Source organism: Oculina patagonica, chromosome 3 (assembly GCF_052425735.1).
Source record: "Oculina patagonica isolate OP01 chromosome 3, crgOcupat, whole genome shotgun sequence".
In the NCBI taxonomy this organism is placed as follows: domain Eukaryota; kingdom Metazoa; phylum Cnidaria; class Anthozoa; order Scleractinia; family Oculinidae; genus Oculina; species Oculina patagonica.
Window position 1 is genome coordinate 17,188,868 of NC_135760.1, and position 17,613 is coordinate 17,206,480.

At 40.6% G+C, this 17,613-nt stretch overlaps 2 protein-coding genes across 7 annotated transcripts in view; one reads left to right on the forward strand and one right to left on the reverse strand.

Moving 5' to 3' along the window:
* Nucleotides 1-17,613, forward strand: part of LOC144645353 (intraflagellar transport protein 52 homolog) — a 74,396-nt gene that overhangs the window by 14,411 nt on the left and 42,372 nt on the right. The window lies entirely within an intron of this gene.
* The window catches only part of LOC144646993 (otoferlin-like), a 45,512-nt gene that overhangs the window by 3,350 nt on the left and 24,549 nt on the right, over nt 1-17,613 (reverse strand). For 5 of the 6 annotated variants that reach the window (XM_078506719.1, XM_078506720.1, XM_078506724.1 and 2 more), the window contains 25 exons: nt 17,123-17,339; nt 15,878-16,030; nt 15,297-15,425; nt 14,974-15,028; nt 14,744-14,821; nt 13,979-14,160; nt 12,896-13,057; nt 11,796-11,912; nt 11,365-11,526; nt 10,936-11,095; nt 10,215-10,339; nt 7,714-7,959; nt 6,896-7,030; nt 6,684-6,809; nt 6,219-6,254; nt 5,221-5,312; nt 4,526-4,696; nt 4,069-4,226; nt 3,437-3,576; nt 3,255-3,343; nt 2,559-2,657; nt 1,729-1,779; nt 1,500-1,590; nt 536-635; nt 178-356 (listed from right to left, as the gene is read on the reverse strand). In XM_078506719.1, the coding sequence (XP_078362845.1) occupies nt 178-356; nt 536-635; nt 1,500-1,590; nt 1,729-1,779; nt 2,559-2,657; nt 3,255-3,343; nt 3,437-3,576; nt 4,069-4,226; nt 4,526-4,696; nt 5,221-5,312; nt 6,219-6,254; nt 6,684-6,809; nt 6,896-7,030; nt 7,714-7,959; nt 10,215-10,339; nt 10,936-11,095; nt 11,365-11,526; nt 11,796-11,912; nt 12,896-13,057; nt 13,979-14,160; nt 14,744-14,821; nt 14,974-15,028; nt 15,297-15,425; nt 15,878-16,030; nt 17,123-17,339 (3,253 nt within the window). The remainder of the gene's footprint in view (nt 1-177; nt 357-535; nt 636-1,499; nt 1,591-1,728; nt 1,780-2,558; nt 2,658-3,254; nt 3,344-3,436; nt 3,577-4,068; nt 4,227-4,525; nt 4,697-5,220; nt 5,313-6,218; nt 6,255-6,683; nt 6,810-6,895; nt 7,031-7,713; nt 7,960-10,214; nt 10,340-10,935; nt 11,096-11,364; nt 11,527-11,795; nt 11,913-12,895; nt 13,058-13,978; nt 14,161-14,743; nt 14,822-14,973; nt 15,029-15,296; nt 15,426-15,877; nt 16,031-17,122; nt 17,340-17,613) is intronic. The other variant, XM_078506721.1, reaches the window with a different exon arrangement.

Genomic DNA, 17,613 nt, shown 5'->3' on the forward strand with positions numbered 1-17,613 from the left:
GAATCCTCCCCCCTCCATCTCCAATGTGTATTCCACATTTTTCAAGCGTTTAGAAAAGTGACGGTGTCAAATATAACACAACAGAGAGGGTAAAGGGTGGTCATTTGTGAAACAAAACCTTATCACAGAATTACAGCTTTGGTTCGAACATGCAATTGACAAAAATGACCAACTTACAGCCAGTTCGGGGACTTCTTCATCAGTGTTGACCACAAATGGCCAGAAACCCTTGATGTGTTTGATTTTGAAGAAAGAGATCTGGGGCACAGTGCCATCCTGTTTCATCAAGTCCAGAGTGCAAGTCTTAGCGGACTTCGCACCACGAGGCATGCGCGTTAGGTCCATCGTCAGGTCACCTGATGAACACAACGAAACAGTCAGATAGGTCGCCATGGCAACGGGCACGCGTGCACATGCATGCTAGAAATCGCATGGAATGCCTCGACTGGCACAGTGGATTGTTTAGATCAAAAAGGACAAATTGGGATTGCAGAAATCGTAGCATACAAATTTTCTTTCTAAAAGCTTCTCTCACCAATGAAGTCGTCAGCGGAGAAGGCGTCTGCATCCCACACCTGCATATGAAGTCTGGCGGGTACTTTTTCCTCTGACTCATCCCATGAGAAGAAACTCGCCTGTAACATAAAATTAAAAACAATTAGCTCTAGCTGGTTTTTATGCGGGTCCTCTATCCAGACAGAATTGGAATTTTTAAATGTTGGTTTTTCAGGAAGGAGGAAAACTGGAGAACCGGAAAAACCTTCAAAGCAAAGACTAGAACCAATAACAAACTCAATCCACATATGACACCTGGCGGGAATCGAACCCACGCTACATTGGTGGGATCCCGGGGGGGGGGGGCACTCCCTATAATGGCCTATACGGGGAGGCTCCGCCCGAAAGGGGTACCTTTTTCACGCTTCAGGTATAAAAAAGGGTAGGAATTTCAAAGATGAGGTATGTGAAAGGGTGGGGAAATCTGTCATTCAGTTATTTAAAGGGGTCTTTAATAGAAATATTTCAACAGACGCATCTTACGGCTGTATCATTTTGATTTATTAAACACTACATAAAAATGAAAATAAGACTTCCTGTGTAAGGTATATGTCATGTCATTTAGGTATGTGAAAGGGCTACCTTTTTTCAATAAAAGGTATACGAAAGGGTCTTTTTCTGTCAAAATGGTATATAAAAGGGTAACGGGGGACCCGGGGGGAGCCCCCCGCAACCTTTCAAGTGGTGGGATGCGAGCGCCTCACCACTGCGCCATCCCTGCTCCCCATGGCACACACATTGCATAGAGTCAGATGTGACGGTGAACGGAATGCATAAGGGGCGAAAATGGATAACTCGAGTAACAGTTAAAATATAAGAAAAACACCATTTTAAAACCAAAGGATTATAATCTTCAAAACCATTGTAAAATACGCAGGATAAAGCAAAAAGCCTGTTCGAGCGAATCGAGGCAGGAAACATCGATGTCAAAAAAATAAGCGCACCTTTCGAGTGATAACAATTCTTTCTTCTGCTTTCTGGTATTGGAATGGAAAGATGAATCGCCAGTTGAAGTTTCCTTCCCCAGTAAGCGACCTGAAAGTTGAGAATACAGAGATACCATTAGTAGATGCTGTCTTGTTCCATCACTAAATTCTCAATGATAAATTAAATGACGGAGTTTGGCAACTGGAAAGGAGAATTTACATGCCGAACCATATTTATATGTGTTACCTGTAATGCACATCCGTCTGTTGTCTGTCCTCTTTCATTCCTTCCAGCCAGCTAAAACAGAGAAAAAAGGTTAAATCAAACAGTAGAGAATAATTTTATTTAGACAATCTGAAATTTAGACAATTTTATTGTCTAAAAAAATAGACAAAATTTAGAAAATTTATGCTAAAAAAATTAGACATTTTATTTAGACAATCCGGACTGGGAGGCCAGGGCGATCCCGTCGGGGACCAGAATTCTTGTCCCATGCTCGTGTCAGTAGAACATCTTATCTTTATTAAGCACTCCACCTGTCTAAATAGCAAAAACCAGCATTTGTTTGAACTCTCATAGTTGTGGTGTTGTTAGAACTCGCCCTTCCCTCCCTCGGAGACAAACATTGTCAACAAACATTTTTTTTCAGAGTGTTGTAAAACCAAAACCAAAGCAGTTGCAATAGCTAAATCGCAACAAATGAAAACAAAAAACACTAATCAACCAATGAGAACTGGAGGCAGATTCACGTGACTGGTGCTAAGCGCGGGAAAACACACGTGACCAAGTCGATGGTAGTGGTTTCTCATCTGATTGGCTGATAAGGTGGCGCGCCGTTTTTAAACCAATCACAGCGTAGCAAAGCTGTTGCTAAGCGCGGGAAAACAAACATAACCAAGTCGATTAGTAGTGGCTATGCATCTGATTGGCTGATAAGGTGGCACGGGTTTATAAACAATCACAGGATAGTAAAGCAAAACGAGCAATTTCGGATTAATCTGGGCACTAAACTGAAAACTGCTGTAACATGTCTGAATAACATACAAGGAAAGATTAAAGGAACAAATACTACTCACGCTTTGACAAAAATATCACTGCATTTCTCTCCCGTCAGTATATTGGATTCCTCAAGCAGGACATCTTCAGTGTTCCAGATAACAACTCGCAGCTCATAACTAAAACAGACATCACTGTTTAGTGACATTGCACTCTTGGAGACAAGCACAGTGTAGGAATGTAAATAATAGGTGGAAGGCGAAAAAAATAACCACCTGAGGACTTGATTTTTCCGCTCAAATACTGTGTCTGGTTAGATCTTTCTTTTAATGTGATCCAAATATTCCGTCTGTGATCAAGAAAATTTCGCCTGTTGGAAATCTTAGCTACATCCCTGATAGTGACCCTGGTCAACGCACAAATTCGGTGTTTTTACGGTAACAACTTGCAGTCGACCATATCGCCTGATGAAGACTAGAGTGTGGTGACGCGCGATCACATCACAAGTGACACTTGTCGTGAGACAAACGAAAAGTACTTAATTATTAACTTGCATATGGTTAAAGAGCGTGCAATGGCCAGAGACGCGAGTGAGCTGAATCATCCGCTTTCAGGCTTTCTATTTTTGGCCATTTCAAAAGGATGCAAATGACAGAAAAGACTGTGAATATTTCAGAAACAAAATTATGGAAAAATTCAATAAACGCTGCATTTCACGTAATGTTTGCTCGTTTCTTTTAAATGAAAAAAAAAATGTATTTGTGAATAATCCTTACCTTGTAGGTTTCCTTGGAGTAATGTCAACAGGGGCACCCGGGGATGGCATATCCATGGGAAACATGTCGACCCACATCTCAATTTTACCCTGTAGGCAGAAACACAAAACATCAGTTCACTGTAAAATCAAATATCAACTGCAGCTGAATATTACTGCAAATGACTGTAATTATTTACAGACCTGTTCCACTCCTGGCTTCTCTGGGTTGTACAGTGATCTGGTCTCAACATGTTCTGGCACTAGTGAGAAGCCTCTCTTCAATGTGTGGAAACCCCGGAGAGCTTTAAGAGCAACGGGTTCATCTGACTGTCTGAAATGACCTGCAAAAAGGACACGAATAGTATTCATTTTTCTATCCTGCAAGTTCCTGACTAATGGTTCCCTTGAACGATTTAACTCACTGGTTTATTGGCTAGTAACATGTAAGATTTTTCTAGCCAAAAGTAATTCTTTCACTAGTCAGAGATGTTGACTTCTATCAAGATCTGTTGACTTTTCCGAGTTTTTCACTAGTCCAAGTGGCTAGTAGGAGTGCTAACGCTGGTAGCCAAAACCTAAAGTTTAAAAGTCTTTGGCTAGTTGGCTATTGGTAGACTCGAACCCTGCCTTCGTAACAATGACAGGGATTGTCACGCAACGTTCCTTTCCTACGCAACGGCTGCGAGTCTACACAACGGCTGCGAGGAAAACTACAGTTCGCTTTACGATTTCATTCCACCAAAGCTTCTGTCAACGGCTCTCTCGATCCTAAACTAAGCTACCATTTAACACTGTAATAGAATTATCGTTCAAACACGTGACGTCAGACATACCACTCTCCTCCAGAACTTGTGACGTAGCTCCAAACACTTTGTTGTCAATCCGAACTCTTCCCGTGGAGTAGTGCGGTCCGTCCAGGCCCTCCTCTTTGCAGAGCTTGGCAAGGATCTGGGTCGGGCGCATGGGATCGCGCCACTTGTTGAATCCAAATCTGTAGAAAGGAGAAACATATTGGAATGCGCTCACCGACGGCTATCGTAAGTACAAGTCTCCGAAAGGCCCCCTTAGTTCAAAGCAATGGACTAGCATCCCATCCAGATACGCGCCAAAGCCAGCCAGCAATCTGGCTCCGTTCATCCTTAAGACGGGTTCCGAGTTTACACTTTAACCTTCATGTAAGCAATGATAACTTGTCCTATTGATGCAACCCAGTATTATGAAAGGATAATGATATAGGATCTTGAAGCTGGGGCTTACGAAATCAGAAAAAAGACAGACATGAATTCTTACGTGGCATAACTCTCCTGCAGACCGCAAGTGGGTCGATGCTTGCTGTAGAACCTGTTCTCAAGATCAACTTTGCTTTCGCCGATAAGATCATCACTTCCAACCAAATCCCAATCGTACACACCGACAGTTAACACCGAATCCATGGGAATGATCGCCTCGAATTCAAAGCACCTGAAAACAGTACAAGTCAGATAACATTAGGGCTTGTAAAACCATTGGGAAGAAGTAACTAATAACTGGCTAGCACGAAACGATGCAGTTGTAAAATCGCAAGAAAATGAAATTTATGTTATTTTTTGTTGTTTATGCCTGCATGATGAAGACCACAAAAACAAGAATTTGTTAAACGGTCAAATACTTTCAGTCATCGTACTGAACAGCGCAGTAAAACCGTAATGTGTTAGTGCGTTCAGTGGAAGGCAGGCTGTCAGTGACTGAAATCATTCTGAATACGTGAAGTTAAAAATGCAGTCACCCCCTAGCTAGCCTTTACAGACCTCTGCCCTTGTTGATACCACCAACGCTGTAGCTGATATCGGTTTTTTTAAATTTATTTTTTGTTCGGTCGATTGTTTAATTTAGTAAGCCAATAACAGACCTCATTTAACAGCTAAGCAGTGACCCTGTAAATGACTTAATTAGAGTCAGCTCACCGATCATTTGATAGTTATTCAAACAGACAAACACGCCCTTACCTTCCAAACACTGGGTTGAGTTGTTTTGACACGTAGTTATCTCGGTCCCTCACTTTGTGTTTACCAAGTGTTACCACAAGATAGGGGTCAGCCTAAAGATCACGAAGACAACACATCTAAGTTAATAAAGTCTCACCGATAAAGCGTTTTCCATGGACTTTCTTAAGAAGTTATGTCTTGCTGAGCTCTGCGATTGGTTCATATTATAACCAATCAGAGCAACGTTACATTTTCGATTAGTCACATGCAAATCTAAAACCAATTATGATTGGCTCAAGTGACTTCTTCCACGCCTGGCACCCGTCAAATGTTTTAACAACGAGTTCTGATGGTTTTATTACGCTATGTACGGCTGTAGCGATTATGTATCAGTCAATTTCAAGACCGCCCATCCCCCCGGGCATACCCCGGGCATTTGACTTGAGGTTAATTCCTACAACTACAACACAAATGTTTACAGAACACCTGTCATTTCACGATTCCACCTCTGTTTTTGCTTTGATAGCTTTTGCCTTTATTGAAAGTAATTAAATGTGGATTCATTGTCAGAAGAGATTTTATTCTAATGTTTGTTTAATATAGCAAAGCTAGAAAAAGCGTTTTCAAACTTCATGGAGCAAAAGTAACATCGGAGTTTTCTTTCTTTCCTCTTTAAAATCTGGAAAGTGTGGGGGGGATTTGACCCTTTTTGAAGCCCTAACCGGTGGGGCATTTGACCATGTAAGCTGTCAACATAGTGGGGAATTTGACCAAAATTTTTCAAAAAAGTCAAATGCCCGGGGGTTTGCCCGGGGGGGGGGGGTGGGGCATGGGCGGCTTTGGAATTGACTGATACATTAGCTCTGTGATTGCTTTTACTGGTATCAGGTTTAAGACAAAAACAATTCAAGGTCAAATCAATGGTTAAAACACACGTAATGGTAACGACACAAGGAATGCTAACGACACCTATGAAGAGCCATTGGAAAAAACATCATACTGCATAAGTCCTTCCTTACCTTTCCGTTGACATCGGAAGGATGTAGATTGATGGCCTGTATGAAGCACAAAGAGAACCATAAGACAGTGAACACATAACCACAGTTCGTAAAGTTCGTAAAGGTAAAGTTAAGGCTTTATTTCTTGAGGGTGACACTTGACAGTAAACAGATTGACAGTAAACAGATTGAACTCGTGGCCCTCAATTGAAAGAATGGTAATATTAAACAACAAATAAAAAGCTAAAATGCGGAATGTAGACAATCTAAATATCTAGTTATTTATTTAGAGAAATCTCAACGAAATTTCCTAAGATAGAAAAAAAACCACACACAAAAAAAAATAATACTTAGCCAACACATTACCCGGCAAATGGTAAAGACTGAGTTAAATTGGGATGGATTGCAAAAATTGAAAATTCAGTTATTTCCAGGATAAAAAACAAAGTGCACTAAGCAAAAAGTCCACTCATCATCGTGGCGTACCTTGATAACGTAAACTCGTGCCAGTACATTGACAGGCTCATTGCTGGGTAACTTGAGGAATGTGCCAACAATTGGGTCCATTTCGACGTGCTCAGGCAAAGGATACTTCCACACTTTCAACGAGCCCTAAAATGGACCAAGAAAGTTAGCTTCTTATTCAATTACTTTGCAAGGATTTTTTTTTTTAAACATTTTTTTAATTGTAACAATACCTTAAATTTTCCCACAATCCTGTGGTCGTCATCATCATCTTCACTGCTCTTCTTGCCGCGGTAGAGTGGGAACGAATGAAGCCAATCGTTAAAGCCATTGTAGTCTCCTAGGAATTCCAGCTCCGAGTCAAAAATCTGTCAAAGAGAACGACGCAACCGCAAAAAAAAGCATTACTTGTCTGACAAACCAGCAACGTTTTAAAACACCAACAAATGTAACTAAGCGAAGATTAACGATAAAATCAAACAAAACGTTTTACATTTGGAAGTTTTTAAATTATTTTTTTTACTTATCTCTGTGTCATGCGTAACACACGGACTACATAAATTACTACTTATTGTTACTTATTTTCGCGATTTTTAAATTATCGTGAAATTAAAAACCAGCGAAAATTTATTCTTAACGTTTCTGGCGGGTTTTTAATTGTTTTAACGTCTTCTGTGGCCTAATCGCGAAAATAAGTAACAATAAGGAAGCTTATTCCAGATGACGGAGAAAAGACAAACAAACAAAAAATACATCACAAAAAGAAAAAAAAAATCAACCTTATAACGTTTCCTAAAATAACCAACATCTACGTAACTTGTTACGTGACTCGCAAACTGGATTAATCATTGCGTGACACAAAGTGCGTCCAACACACCGACGTGACTAACACAATGCCTTCATCACTGCGTGACTCCCATTGCGTCAATCACTAGCACTGCGTAACTCACACACTGGGTCAGTTGTTGCGTGACTCGCGCACAGTGTGACATGTTTTGTGACTCACACACCGCGTCAATCATTGCAAGACAACCTTAGCGCTAAATCTCACCGTCAGCCTGGGGATTTTCTTTTTCAACTTTTCCTCCTCTGACTCCTCCTCGGCTCTCTTTTCCTTCTTCTTTGAAGCTCGTGCCAGCTGCGCCTGCTCTTCCTTTCTTTCATTCCTCTCTCTGTCCTTCAGTGTCTCGTAGTAGCGTGACCACCAGTCCAGCGCATCTTCGCCCTCCTCGTCTTCCTTGCCTTTTCCCTTCTCTTTCCCTTCCCCTCCCTCTGCTTTCTTCTTTTTCTCCTGCAACTCAGGTAGCAAAACGCACAATTCTAAGTTTTTAGTTATAAAACGATGACACCACTGCAGACTGGTGGATTCTTGATCTACGCTAATTAAATACGTTAGAGGAAACGCTCTAGACTCAAAATAGTCTGCAAAAATGGCAGAACATAACACCCTACTTTAAAGGTGTTTCTTTGACAGATTTTAACACAAAATGCAGTACTGCAAATGTTTAAGGAACAAAGACGTAAAGGATGAAACACGAAAACCCAAAGACGTTTAGAAGTACATTCAAGGAAAACAAGTATTCGACCCACAGAAATTTCAGCTGGGGTCAGACACAGCAACACAACGAAGAATGCACGGTGCTTTAAACACTCAGAGAAGAAAAGTTGCAAAATAATACAAGTGCGCAGAGAGACAAATCACTTCAACGTGAACATTCAAACTGTTTCGTGCAGCAGCCTCAAAATAATACCACGCAGATACTTTCTGTCTGCATGGGGTAGCCGGATAACAGCAGAGGCTTTACAGCCTTATCTAGTGGCTACAAAGTACCAGTGCCAATCTCTAATCCTTTGTATAACACCGAAAAAGAGAACACTCCACAGTTGTTTAAAATGAAGCAATGTTCGCTACTGCAGTGACGTAGCCATATAAAATACAATGGTACATGAACGATGTACAATAAAGAGTGAAGTTTACAATGAGCTCACCTTCAGTGTGTAGGCATAGAGCTGTGGTGATGACGACGAAAGCATTGTAAGAAAGAGACACGAGATGAACATGAATGATGAGAAAGAATGATCAAACAGGTATACGTACAAAGTATTTAAAGTGGTCATCTGCTAAAAGTTTACAAGAGTTTAGGGAATGATATAGTCGGCAGAATCGTCCAAGGGAGGAACAGATGCAAGAGTCTGGTTACTGCCTGATATTCCAACACAATGTGAAGGGGGCTACGCTCTGTGTTGAGCGAGAACTCTCTCAGTTCCGTTTGAACATAAGTCAGATTGTCCAATTTAACAGGTACATGCAAGTGGACATGTAAATAAAACTCTTGTTTGATAAGATAAGTGGGAGGCGCGGTGGCCTAATGTTTAGCGCGCTCGACCCGGGCGAACGGCCCGGGTCGGGGCCGGGCGGGGGGGGGGTTTTTTAAAATCCCTTGGGGGGGGGGGGGGGGAGAGAGGGCGATTGATAAGATAAGATGGACAAAATGTGGAAGATGACTCAGTGACTTTGCAAGGGCGAGAAGAACCCGAAAGTCGTGCAATTCCTCCATTATAAAAGGAGGCGAGAAACCTTGACAACTACGCAACAAGGAACAAACAGACAAGACACTGAAACCGGATTACATTATTTACATACACAGCATGTCAAAAAGCGAAGACTGCCTGCAGTGCATAGTGTTATTTGTGATTTGGCAATGGAGAATGCTTCAGATGAAGTTTTGTAAAATGCAGGAAGACACACTTATGTGCAGGATTGAACGCAAGTATAGTTCAACAAGTACTTCATGTTTGACTGCGTTATTTGACATTTCCATAGTACTTCATATTTGACAGAATTTGGTGTGTTTTAGTGAACTTTTATTAATGAGGACACTCCTGTCATAAGGAACACGCATCTCATTAGCGTTCAATCCTGGACATATCTGGGAAGACACGTCTCTAATGACATTTCATTCTTAATTATACAAGCCAACACGAGTATATTTGTAAGCTGTTTGTAAAACAGCTCCTTTGCAATTCTCAGTTAATGCTTGGTTCAGAAAGCCTGTGAAATGACGGTTTTTTAGCCTTGTAAGTTGAACAACGAACAAAACCAGTTAGAGACATGGCGGCAAGTATTGGACTCAGTAAAAGTTTCAAAACTAACGAAGAGTGCACCAAAGGGAAAGCGTGTTTTGTACTTTACAAGAACACATGGTCAGTGAATAAAAACGAAACAAAGAATTGTAAGGTCATTTGTCAGTTTGCCAACACTGTAACAACACCTCTTCAAGTCAGGGAGGGTCACAATCGTCCCCCCATTATGAAGGGATCTCTTTGAGTACAGAAGCATCTGCCACTTATATAGGTCCGAGGCTGATCAAGATGTCATTTCTCAGTACAATACTAACTCATCTTTAAGTAAACAAGTGAGGAGAGTAAGAAAAACCATCAACTAGGAGTTATTGTCTTGAAGCACCATCCAATTCTTACAGCTGACATAAAAAGAAATTACGGAAATCGAAAGGAGAATTACTATTTCAATCACACATTGGTCTAGCATACCAGAGGCTCAGAATCCGCTGCCTCGGGAGGATCTTCATCGATCTCAATGGCCACATCAGCGGGTGCATTAGGAACAGGTGACGTGGGTCGTGAGGCTGCTCCGGCTGTTGCACCAGCTATGGCTTCTGTTGGAGGGTGAAAAACAAATACGAATGTAAAGGGACTGTGTCAGGATTTTAGCAAACTTAGGATAGGAAATGACATCAAATTTTTTAAATGTATAAAATAGCTCTAAAAAAGTGAAGGAACATTTCAATAAAACAGAAAATAAAAAAGAAGGGAGGGGCAAGGGGGAGGTTTTTATTATTTAATTTTAAAAAAAAAAAAAAAAAAAAAAAACCTTAAGAGCCAGTTTTGTGATGACTTTTTGTTTAATTAGCGCCGTTTTCAATTAAGTGTGGGGGGTAATTCGGAATTGCTTTAGTTTTGCGTTACTACGCTCTGTGATTGGTTTAAAGCTCGCGCCACCTCAGTAGCTCAACCAATCAGATGCTTAACCAAAATCCAATCACGACTTGGTCACGTGCATTTTCCCGCGCTTGGCGCTTGGTGCCGGTCACGTGTAGATGCTTCGCATTGTCATTTGTTCATTGCGTTTTTTGTGTTACTTGTGATTGGCTATTGTAGTTGCTTTGGTTTCTGTTTTACGATACTCAAATGCAAACTGCTGTCGTGTAATATACGTAAAATGGTTAGTGAAGATTTTCTTTGTATCTCTAACCTGCTTTCTCTAGTTTTTCCTTTTCTTTTTCTCCAGACTGCAGGTAGCGGTGTAACGAGTTTAGTACGTGAGTACCAACCAGTGTGAACCGACCAAATGTACGGCAGTCCCTGACACGGATGGTCAGCGGAGGGCAGTAGCGCTCATTCTCAGGAAGTTCCTGTAAGTGTTCAGCAAAATACCAGCAGTTAATTTAGTAAAGGCAATGTTATACAACGTGGAATCTTGAAGTACTGAAGGGACACATTAATTTTTGGCACACTATTTTTTAAAATCTTTTGAAAACATGAAATTTTCTTAATCTTTCAATCGGGTCGAAAGGGCTATCCGTCCTTTGGAAAACCAGGACCTGAGTGATATGAATATGATAAAAATAGCAAGCGCTTGCTAAGAATACAACTTACGGTAAAAAGGTTAACGCTTTCTTACCACATCAAAGAAGATGACTGGATTCGTGAAGTTCGGGTTTTTCTTGGCGTTGGTAATAACAGTTGATTGTATAACATGCCCAGCAAGATCTATATCCACTTGAGGTCGATCCACTGTCGTCAGATTTACCCTCTTCATCTCACGCACACCCCAGAACAACGCCTAAGAAATAATAAAGGCAATACAGTTAAAGCTTTCATGCGCTCGTTCGTTCGTTCGTTCGTTCGTTCGTTCTTTCGTCCATATATATGTATTCGTTTTTTTCGCTCGCTTGTTCGTTCGAATCATCTCATCGTTCACTTACAAGTATGTTCGTTCATTCGTTTGTTGGTTGATCGATTCCTTCGTTCAAAATGTCACCCACAAGAGCAGCAAGGAAAAATACAAATACAATGTTCAAGTATCAATTCTAGCTCTAAGCAGCAAAGTACCTCAATCCTGTGTTTCCTCATCACAGGTCTGATGCCGTCAGGCACGGGTGTAATTGGACCGTCAGGGGTGTTGACAGGCTCACTTTCAACGGGAAGGAAGCACGTACCTTCAGACAACTACAGAGATAAAACACCAATAGAATACTTTTAGTAACAATAAAGATAAGATGTTCTACATGACACGAGCATGGGACAAAGAAAATTTTATTCCCCCGGGCACCCGGCCCCCCCGGGGGCTCCGGGAGTGGCTTTTGTTTTCGCCCAGAAGCAACAATATAAATTTTATAAAAAAAAAAAAAAATAAAAAATTTAAAAAATAATAAAAAAAAAAAAAAATAATATAAAAAAAAAGTTTCATTGAAAGGTAAAGGTAAACCTTGCTGTCGAGCCAAGTGGCTCATCAGACCAAAGCTTATCCCTGTTTCTGTAGCATTAGGCGGCAAGGAGTATTTCTATTCCCCCTAAATGGGATGCTAGTCCATCGCGGGGTTACCCCCCAGCAGTAAATTCGCCGGAACCCATTTATACACCTGGGTGGAGAGAGGCACTATGAGAGTAAAGTGTCTTACCTGAGGATTCAACGCAGTGCCCCGGGCCCAGCGCTCCAACCCAAACCGATCGATCCAGAGTCAGGCATATTAAACATTAGGCCACTAATGAAACTAGCGCTTAATTCCGGTTTCCATAGCACGGAGTGACTAAGAGCACTGCCACATCCCTAAATGGGATGCTAAAACATTTGAAAAACTGACTTGAAAAAATTCCCTGAAATAATTACGTGGACTCCAATACCTTTGACCAACTCGACAGCGAGAGAATCGCCGGACGAAAAAGACGCCCTGCCCAAGGAACTCATATTGCATATGAGACAATGCATACCCGAGGGACGAGCGCGGCCGGAAAATGCGGAAAAGCGAAAGCTTAGATACGAAAGAGATGGGACGGCGCGGCGAGAGCCTCGCCCCAAAGGGCCGACACCGCCTGACTCCGCAGGGCGTGGGGTCTTCTTTTTTGTTGCGATTTTTTTAGAGGGCACTGGTTACTTTTTGTTCCTTAAAGTTGATTATTATTATTATTATTACTCGTCAGGCTTCACTCACCTGAAGAAGCTCAAACGCGGCGAGCAATTCTCCTGCTTTCTCCTCCCCTCTGAAAATCTGGAACCACTCAAGAGCGGGGGGAAAGAACGGCTTCTCGTAAGGTTCACAGGCCATCTTGACAATCGGCCTGGCCAGAGCACGGCCGATAAACTCTGAGTCCCCCTAATCAGAAGCAAACACCGCACATTAGATGCAATAGCTACAAATTAATAGAAAAAAAATTGGATTCCACGATAAGTTTTCAAGAAAAACAATATTATGCTTTCAGTTTTCTCCCTAAATATAAAGGATCTGCATGTATGTATGTACCAGAAACGTGACCAAAAAAACTCGTAGCGTACCCAACACAATTACCAGTTCCAAACATCAAATCTAAAATGTTGTCCAGGATTTCCTTCAGAAATTACTTGTGATATTTAGGTCAGAGCATTGCAGTTTTGGTGAGAAATTAAGGAATATTTCAATGAAAGCGGGAAACAACCTTCTAGTGAAGTAAAAAAAAAAAATTGGCCAAGAACATCAAAGCCTTTGCTTGCAACATTATTAGTTGTACTTTCCAATCAATTTACCAGGCTAACTTGCCTATCAAAAAGGAGAAAAACCATTTTATTATATAAACTACAGTGGTATAGCGAGTGGTAGCAAATCGATTAAAATGGTATCACACGTGTGGATAAAAATGATATCCACACATGTGTGATATCATTTTTGACCAGTCAGCTCGTAGAGTTTGCCCTGTTTCAATGCTCAGAAAGACAAAGTCTATCGATATTAAGTTGGCAATCTTCGGAAATCTTCGGAGGTTTTCGGAAAAGTTCGAAAAATGTTCGGAAACATTCATATGACCTTTGGACAACATTTTGAAAATTTTCGGACATCTTTAGAAAATGGTCGGAAATCTTCGGAAAATTGTCAAAAACATCGTAATTAGTAGGTTTATATAATAAACAGAATAATACATGGTTGCTTGGATATATGAAATTTATCTTCTTGAGTTCAAAACCGGTATCTCACTCGTGAGCTATCGATTTTCATATCTCCGCACAACCATGTAATTGAATGTAATATCCTCTATATACTAACCCCGATATCCTTGTCAAACACTTCAATGACGATCGTGGGAGGATTGACAGCAATTTCATTCACGTCTCCCCACAGAATCAAGTCTCTAAACACCAGCATCTGATCCCAGGTAGGACTCCGTGTCTCCCAGATTACACGCGTGTCAGCCACGAGGTGCGTGAAGATCACACGCGCAAAGGCATCTGTGAAGAAAACATGGCCATAACATAAGAACTGTTTAATAAAAAATAAAATAAAAATAAATGTGAATTTGCAGTGGCATTTCCACAGGATGGCTTTTCGTCTACTGTTCCCGATCAAATTGGATTCTTTAGCAGTGTTGACTGTTTTAACAGGACTCAAATTGAGAAATTCACATTTTCAAACTCAATAATCATTCATCTAGTTAAAACAAAGAAAATCCTAACCGTAAACGAGGTTTGGATAACCGGTCTTAATTAGCATAGATATTTACGATTTTGTTTCTCCGTTTAATCCGTAGTTTTTGTTTTGATTGAGAAGACATATCAAACACTCGAGACAGTGTGTCATCGGCTAACCAAACACCTCGAATTTCGTCAAAAATACTCCGCCGCGCGTCGTATTTTCAACTCTCTTCTCGGTGTTTGGACATCCCGATGAAACACTGTCTCTCGTGTTTGATATACTACTTATTTTTACAACAGGAAATTCCCTTAGGTTTCTTTGGACAGTCGCTTTGCAAGCTTGTGTTAATTTTTTTTTAACTAATTAGTACCGATTAGTAACATGTTAATCATTTCTCACCTGAAAGCCCTGAGGCATCGCTGCCTATCAAACTTCTCGCCTGGTATGTGTGGGCCCGCAGAAGAAACTTTTGTTTCTCTGAAATAAATTCGAAGAGATTCTTGTTAATTTTTAGTTGATCAGAAACTAAAACAGCCACAAGTCAACTAGCATCACTATACAGTGAAACAATATTTCACATAATGACTAAATATGGCTTTGTTAAAAAGATGGTTTGTAAACTTTCTTACCCGTGTAGATGAGATGATTTGGAGGCGGTGCCATCAACTTGTGGGCATTCTTTGGCTGAAAAGAAAAAAAAGAAGATAATCCCACAATTAATAAATGTCAAATGAAAATGGGCATGCTACATGTACAAGACCTTTGCTTTGTTTGTTTGGCAACCTTTTTGTCAATTTCTTACTTTGGAAATTTTGGAAGTCAAAGTTCAAAACACCACAAGTCTGATCGAGTGATTTGAGACAGCTGATCCCAGGAATCTGAATGAAGTGGTAAATATTCAGGAACCATTTAAGCTTAGTTTTTATATTTTACTAGAGCAAGATAATTGTACCGTCTGATATCCTTTAGGGGCGTCTTTGAGATAGTCTTTCTTATGTTTGTGGAGACCAAGCCAGATCATGATGTTAAGTTTGGCTTGAATCGCCCATCCTTTAGGACCATCACCACGCTTTCCTGGAAGCTAAAATACGAAGAAAAAGAACAGTTATTCTTCTTACTGATAGCCATAGAGGGATATTCGTTGTGTTTAGCATTTCCTAAACTTCATCTTTAAGGTTAATTGTTGCAATGCCAGAAGTGAGTGGCTTTTACTCTCTTTTGCTGTTTTATATAGGTACGTTCAAAGTCGTGTTCCTTTCTTTGATCAATCACAAAGCGCTTAATTAAGTCTTTGGGCAATGGTCGTTCTGTATCTTATACAAAACTCCGCTCAGCAATAAAAATATCTTTCATTATTTTGGGAATTCAAAGATAATTTGTTACTAGCAATAATATATACTTACTAACGTATCATGATTTGTATTCCACATTTCTCGTTTGTTGTACACTCAGGGCATGCGGTGCACTCATTAAGGCTCTAACTCTAGCAACTTATCACAATTTATGCTCTATTTGACTGGCAGGTAGGATTACCCTTAGAAACACGGTCTGCATTCTGCCTGCATCCTTTCCTCTCTCCTCTTCCACCAGTGAATAAATCACGTGTTGACTGGGAATACGCGTGTACGCCACTCTCTTGCCACCGCACAGCATCCAAATGAACACATCAGGGACTGTTTCTTGAGGCTAAAAACAAAAGTTAAGGTTATCAACAGGGTCAAGTTTGTGTCATCCTGCGTTTGTTTGTTTACTTTGATGTCGATGTTTTCACTTTGTTATGTTTTCTTTTGTTATTTGCTTAAAGGGACTGTATCACGGCTAATGGATCTAAATGACAAAACCATAGCCTTATTGCAACCACATATGTCCCAGGGCGTTATAATTTAAAGTTACAAGTAAACGAGTTTAACTTTGAAAACTGTTCAGCCTAGTGATATTTCAAAACCCCATATCGCAATCTGTTTCAATCTTCGTCTCTTTTTGCCATCCGTACCTTTTTTTATACCATGCCATAGAAAATACAGCCAATCAGAATACAGGAAAGCCGTTGTATATTCGACGGTATTCAACCCAACTTTCCCATCGTGCGCTGCGATTGTATTCTCGACGAAATTTAGTAAGCGTATTTTCTATGGCATGGTATAAATAGTTACACAACACTTTCTCGTGGTATGCTATGGAATATCCCACTTGGCACTTGTATTTTCTTGGTATACACAATCGCCTAAAGGCTCGTGTGTATACCGATAAAATACAAGTGACTCGTGGGATATTCCATAGTATACCACTCGAAAGCGTTGCATAACTAGTATGTATTTGCTGTACATGTGTATAGGTTATTGTATTTGGTTTGGTGGTTTGGTGGGGGTTTTTTAAAAATTTTTTTTTTTTTTAAAAATTCCCCTCCCCCCAAAAATTGAAATGTTCCTTCACTAAGCGGTTGTTTTTATATTTTACTGGGTTTGGCTCGTTAGAATGATGATGCAAGAATCCACTAACAAATGCTAGTTATAACTGTAAAGGCATTATTAACCTAACTCTCCATCGCAGCAGTGCAAAAAAAAAAACTACTACAAGGAATTTACAAACCAAGATCTAAACCCAAATAAATATATTGTTCAACTTTTGTGTGCCAAAACATGATAACCATTTTCAAACGCCTTCCAACTGTTAAATATTGAATGGCTGTAGTGATAGCAACGTATGCCCTTTCAACGCAAAACTGGAAAAAAAAAAAAAAAAGAGGAAAAAAAGATGGACCAACAGAAGAAAGCCCACCTCAATAGCAATGTTAAGCAGCCTCTGAAGCAATGCATTGGCAGCCTTGAGATTGTCCTTGATGTGACCATCATCCTTGGTGCTACCCTTGAGCTCCTGAGCTGACTGACAGACAGATTCCACTTCATACTGGCACAGCTTCAGCCGCTCCTTGTCCAGCTTGGTGCGTCCCACATGAGAAGCAGTTGGCATCGACTTGACCAGGTTGAGGTACTGGCTGTAACACAAAAGAAAGTAGAAGCAGTTATGTTTCCATCTTCGTGACCATAGTTCGTGCTGGTTAGTGGACATAAAGTTTACGGAGTATTCAATCACCAAAAACTGAGTTTTCAAGGAGTATTTAAAGCAAGTTTTAAATTTTTTCATTAGTCAATAGCACCCTAACACCCTTAAGGGAGGCAGCGTGGCCGAGTAGTTAGAGCGCCGGACTTAAAACCGGGCGCCGGGGGTTAAAGCCCCTTCTTACCCTCTGTTTTTTTTTCGGACCCCCC